Genomic DNA, 6000 nt, shown 5'->3' with positions numbered 1-6000 from the left:
GAGAGAGTATTTGAGAAGAGAGCTAAAAGAAGAAGAGGAAAAGAGGGGTGGGACGGGTGTTAGAGCACATAACCGGGCGTCCCTTTTTTTCAATTTTAAATTTTTTAAAGCAAAACTGGCCAAAAGTTACACTACCACATCGCTGGGTGCAGCGCCCCATGCGGCGCAGTAGTGGGGATATTCAAAGACTTGGAATTCTGTTAGAGGAGCAGTTTGGCCTGGCGTGGCGCCCCATGCGGTGCGTGAAATTCGTTCTCATACCTGCTAAAATAATTATCTAAACTCCTAAACTCTAATAATCCTACACTACAATTATCTAACTATTCTGCAAAAGCAAGAAAAAAGGTTTAGAAGTAGTTCTGAGTTATAGTCGTCAGCTTGACTCCGTCACTTAGGCTAATTTGATCACGATGCTAGGGTATTGCTTGTCAAATCCTCCAACAAGGTACGTTTTCAACCTGTGCCCATTCACCTTAAAGCTTTCATTTCCTTCCTCATCTTGGATCTCAATGGCTCCACACGTTGAGACATGTTTCACCATATAAGGACATGTCTATCGTGACTTGAATTTTTCGGGGAACAACCTAAGTCTACTATTGTATAGTAAGACTTTGTCCCCTTCATGAAACTCCTTTGGCTTAATCAGTCGATCAAGCCACCTCTTTGTCTTCCCCTTAAAGATTCGCGTATTTCATACGCGTCCAATCTGAACTCCTCCAATTCGTTCATCTGCGCCAGCTTGTGTTCACCTGCAAGAATAAGATCAATATTAAGCATCTTAATTGCCCAATAAGCTTTATGTTCTATCTCAACAGGTAGATGACACGATTTTCCATACACTAATTTGAACGGTGAAGTCCCTATGGCTGTTTTGAACACAGTTTTGTATGCTCATAGAGCTTCATCCAACTTTATAGACCAATCCTTACGAGAAGCACTAACCGTCTTTTTAAGAATTCGTTTAAGTTTATGATTAGCCACTTCAACTTGCCCACTAGTTTAGGCATGGTACGGGGTTCATATTTTGTGTGCGACCCCATACTTAGACACAATACACTGAACTGCTTGTTCACAAAGTGCGACCTATTATCACTGGTGTCCCAAAGCGGGTAAAGATGTTCTTTCGTAAAAACTCACACACCACCTGAGCATCATTGGTCCTAGTAGGGATTGCTTCGAACCATTTAGAGACGTAGTCAATGGCTACTAGGATATACTCATAAATATGAGATGATGGGAACGGGCGCATGAAGTCAATACCCCAAACGTCAAAATTTCACATACCAGAATGGAGTTTAGTTGAATCTCATCCATCTTGCTAATGTTACCTGCCCTTTGACACTTGTCACATGCAGTTACATACGCCGGTGCGTCTTTGTACAAAGTAAGCCAATAGAAACTAGCTTCCATGACCTTTGTTGCAGTGTGATTTCCAACATAGTGTCCTCCAGCTGATCCATCATGGCAATGAGAAAGAATGCTTGCCACCTCTCCTTCAGGCACACACCTTCGAATCACACCATCTGCACACAGTTTAAACAAAAAAGGGTCATTCCAAAAATAACGTTTTACCTCACCTTGAAAATTCCTTCTTTGATCACGAGAGAGGTCACGAGGCAACCATCCATTAGCCAAAAAGTTGGCTACATCAGCATACCAAGGCGGCCTTTCAGAGACTGCAGCAATGCAGAAAATCTGCTCATTAGGGAACTCTTCCTTTATTTCAACTGTTTCAACCAGATGTCTCTCAAGTCGAGATAGATAATCTGCAACTTGATTTTCTATGCCCTTCCTATCTTTGATCTCCAGTCAAACTCTTGGAGCAACAACACTCACCGCATCAGATGCAGCTTAGACTCCTTCTTACTCAACAGGTATTTCAAGGTTGAGTGATTAGTGTGTACAATCACTTTACTCCCCACCAAATTGATCTAAACTTGTCAAAAGCAAAGACCACAACAAAGAACTATTTCTCAGTAGTGGCATAGTTGACTTGGTCATTATTCAACGTCCTACTTGCGTAGTAGATGAGCCGAAACACCTTATCTTTTCTTTTCCCCAAAACTGCCCCCACAACTACATCCCTAGCATCACACATTATCTCAAATGTTTGGTTCCAATCAGGTATCACTATAATAGGAGCACTCACAAGCTTTTCCTTTATCAATTCGAATGCTCTTAAGCACTCCACAGTGAAAACAAACTTGACATCCTTCGCTAGAAATGCAGTCAACGACATGGTAATGCTGGAAAAGTTTTTGATGAACCTCCTATAGAACCCAGCATATCCCAGGAAACTCTTTATGCTCTTCACAGAAGTCGGTGGAGGGAGCCTAGCAATTACATAAACCTTAGCTCTATCAACTTCAATGCCATGTGCAGTCACTTTGTGGCCCAGGACAATTCCCTCTTTCACCATGAAGTGGCACTTCTCCCAGTTAAGAACCAAGTGGGTGGCTTTACAACGTTCAAGCACAAACTCCAAATTCTTCAACCAATCCTCAAAGTCTTAACCAAAGAAGGTGAAATCATCCATGAATACCTCTAGACACTTCCCATTTAAATCGGAGAATATAGACATCATGCACCTCTGAAAAGTGGCAAGTGCATTACACAACCCAAATGGCATCCTTCTATAAGCAAAAATACCTGACGGGCAAGTGAATGTGGTCTTCTGATTGTAGCCTTATTACCCATCCAAGAAGCAATAACATCCATGTCCAGTCACTTTCTTGAGCATTTGATCAATAAAGCGATGTGGGAAGTGGTCCTTCCTTGTTGCATCATTCAGCCTTCTATAATCAAAGCATATTCTCCGCCTATTGACTGTTCTTATGGGGATAAATTCATTGTCTTCATTATTCACCACTATCATGCCCCCCTTCGTAGGTACAACTTGCACTGGACTAATCCACTAGCTATCAGAGATGGGGAAAATTACTCCCGCATCTAGCAATTTGATGATCTCCTTGTGCACTACCTCCTCCAAATTTTTGTTCAACCTGTATTGGGGCTACACCATTGGCTTGCTATTTTCTTCCAACAGAATTTTGTGCATGCAAACCGCTGGAATAATTCCTTAAATATCAGCTATACTCCAGCCAATGGCCTTCTTGTGCTTTTTCAGCAGCTCCACCAGCTTTTGCTCATGTGTACCTGTCAAGTCAGCATAAATAATCATAGAAAAATTGTTAGTTTCAAGAAAAGCATATTTCAAGTGAGTGGGGAGACTTTCAATTCCACATTAGGCTTAAAAGCCTCATCTTTTAGTTCCTCCTCATCAACCACTTGATCCTCAGTTTCAAGAGCTTTAGTCTCTTTCTTTATTTCAAGATATTCATTATCCACTGTGCTAGACTGAGTAATACACCTCTCTAGAGTATCCCCCACAAGCTTGTCAAACTTGTATTTTTCAGCCAATTCTCCAATAGCACTTAGCTTGAAGAACGAGTAGGCAGACGCCTCATCACTGGGTATTTCATCATCCGGAATACCACTTTCTTATTGCCCACGCTGAGCATAAGCTTCCCCTCATAGATATCAAGGATAGCTCTACCTGTACATAAAAATGGCCTCCCTAGAATTAGAGGCACCTCCTTGTTCACCTCCATATCCACCACAATAAAGTCTACGGGGAACACAAACTTGTCCACCCGAACTAGGATATGCTCAGTGATTCCCTCAGGTAAAATGGTGGTCTGGTTAGCCAGTTGTACGGACACTGTTATTGATTTGATCACTCCAAGCCCACCTTCTAATTTCCTGAATACAGATAGAGACATTAGATTTATAGACGCACCAGAATCACAGAGGGCCTTGTCGATTTTCTCACTCCCCAACGAGCATGGTATGATGAAGCTTCCTGGGTCCCCACACTTTTGGGAAATTTTATTTTGCAATATGGCATTGCAGTGGCCATTCAGCTTGATAATTTTCTCCATCTAGACATGATTTCCTTCAAGAACTTTGCATAAGAAGACATCTGAGTGAGTACCTCTGTGAATGGAATGTTCACATAAAGTTGCTTGAGCATCTCCAAGAATCGCCCAAAACATTTTTCGAATTTTTCCCTCTTCATCTTTTGAGGGAATGGTAGAGCTGGCATATGTCTACTTTCTTCCATCTCCTTTTATACCCCACTACTCTGGCCTTTCTGCTCTTCACTCTTTTTCTCTTCCGGTGTCTTAGTCTGCTTGTTCACCACCTCGGGTCTAGCTTTCACCATTGGGTCAGCCAATGTTTTACCACTTCTCAGAGATACAACTTTGATTGTTTCCTTTGGGTTCTTTTCAGTTTCACAGGGTAGAGCCCCAGGAGCCCTCTTGGATAATAAATTTGCAATTTGTCCCATTTGCCTTTCTAAATATCGGATAGTCGTGCCCTGAGTGTCAAATTTTTCATCTGTTTTGTTAATGAACGCCTCCATGAGATCTTCCATACTAGACTGATTTGACTGTTGTGGCTGGTATTGCTGCCTACGCTGGTTCTGAAAACCTGGTGGTCCTTGACCCTGGGGTCTAGGATTATTTTGCTTCCATGAGTTCAAACTCCCACTAGGTGAACTCCACGAAAAACCTGGATGTCTTTGACACATAGCATTATAGTTGTTCCCACCTTGGTAGTTTCCTCTATTATAGTTTCCCATAGTTTTGACTTCCTCAGCTGAAGCTTGACATTCATGTGTAGGGTGTCCCATTCCAAAAAATTAACATGCTGCTTGTGGCTCACTCTGTACCTTGGCCAATGTCAGCTTTCTTATCTCCTTGGCCATAGTGTCTAGCTGGGCTTGCATGGATGTGTTAGAGTCCACCTGGTGAACCCCAACTAATTTTCTTCTGTCATTACTCTCAGCAGGCCACTAGTTAGCATCCTCAGATAATTCATCAAGGATTAAGACAACCTCTTCCGGAGTTTTCTTCATTAGTAGATCTCCACATGCAGTATTCAGAGTTCGTCGCAATGAAGGTGTCAGTCCATCCCAAAAATCCTGGAGTTGCATCCACAAATCAATACCATTGTGCTGACACTTTCTGACTATCTCTTTGAATCTTTCCCAAGCTTCGAAAACCGTTTTTGTCTCATTCTGGCAGAAATTGTGGATTTCCCTTCTCAATTTCCCTATTTTTGCAGCTGAGAAGTACTTGTCAAGAAACTTTTTGGTCATCTCTTCCCATGTCCTGATCGACCCTGTGGGTAAGCTACGAAGCCAATGCTTCGCGTCATCTTTCAATAAAAAGGGGAATGCCCTAGAGTACCGCATCTTTTGACACTCCATTGTACTAGAAGGTGTTCATGATTTCTTCAAAGTCCATCAAATGAGTGTTTGTATCTTCATTCACCTTCCATCTGAAGATGCAGTTGTTTTGGATGGTTTGAAGCAAGCCTTGCTTCAACTCGAAGTTGTTTGCCGCTATGGATGGAGGTTTGACACTTGACAGTCCTTGATTGTACACTGGTCTGGCATAGTCACCTAATGCTCTTCCAGGCCTGGGTGCTATATTCTCGAACTGGTCTTCAACCAAAGGTCGGTTAGATTGAATCTTCGACCCCCACCATCTCCGACAGCCTCCTTAGCAACTCTCCGAGCTGCTTCAGCTGCTATCCATGCAACTTCTTGTTGTGCTGCTTCTCTTGCAACTAAGTCTACTCCATCAATCTCTTGATTTGCCATGTTATCTTGAGTCGAAGTATGACCCAACAAATTTTTTGTTAATGCTCTTTCTTTTCTCAGTTGTCGTAGGTGTTTCTCCAACTCTGGTTTGTATGGTATCACTTCCTTTGAAGAATATCGAGTCATATACCAGAGAAATTAAGCATGTATCCTGCACAAGCGAGAAAACATGAATACACTAAAGTAAAAATTGGGTCCTGAATTAGTACTAAAAACTATTTAAACACTATTGATTGCAAATCTCCGGCAATGGCGCCAAAATTTGACGAGCGCAAAACACAACACAAAATTATTACTCGCTAGTCAAAGATAGTATAGTTTAATTATCG

The 6000-nt window shown here is 42.0% G+C and overlaps 1 protein-coding gene across 1 annotated transcript; it reads right to left on the bottom strand.

Moving 5' to 3' along the window:
- Window positions 1–3213: 3213 nt before the first annotated feature.
- LOC109238282 lies at window positions 3214–3941 on the bottom strand. Its single transcript, XM_019404716.1, has 2 exons — window positions 3557–3941; window positions 3214–3500 (listed from the first exon to the last, which is right to left on the bottom strand). The coding sequence occupies exons 1-2, from the start codon at window positions 3939–3941 to the stop codon at window positions 3214–3216; spliced, it is 672 nt and encodes a 223-aa protein (XP_019260261.1).
- Window positions 3942–6000: the final 2059 nt, after the last annotated feature.

This window comes from Nicotiana attenuata, unplaced genomic scaffold (genome assembly GCF_001879085.1).
Source record: "Nicotiana attenuata strain UT unplaced genomic scaffold, NIATTr2, whole genome shotgun sequence".
Classification (NCBI taxonomy): domain Eukaryota; kingdom Viridiplantae; phylum Streptophyta; class Magnoliopsida; order Solanales; family Solanaceae; genus Nicotiana; species Nicotiana attenuata.
The sequence above is the reverse complement of the archived record's forward strand: the minus strand, read 5'-3'. Positions and strand labels throughout refer to the sequence as shown.

Coding starts and splice junctions, on each gene's coding strand:
- LOC109238282 (XM_019404716.1), bottom strand. CDS start 3,941: ATGGAGAAAATTATCAAGCTGAATGGCCACTGCAATGCCATATTGCAA. Junction 3,501..3,556: donor GAGGCCATTTTTATGTACAG/GTAGAGCTATCC, acceptor GTGGGCAATAAG/AAAGTGGTATTCCGGATGAT.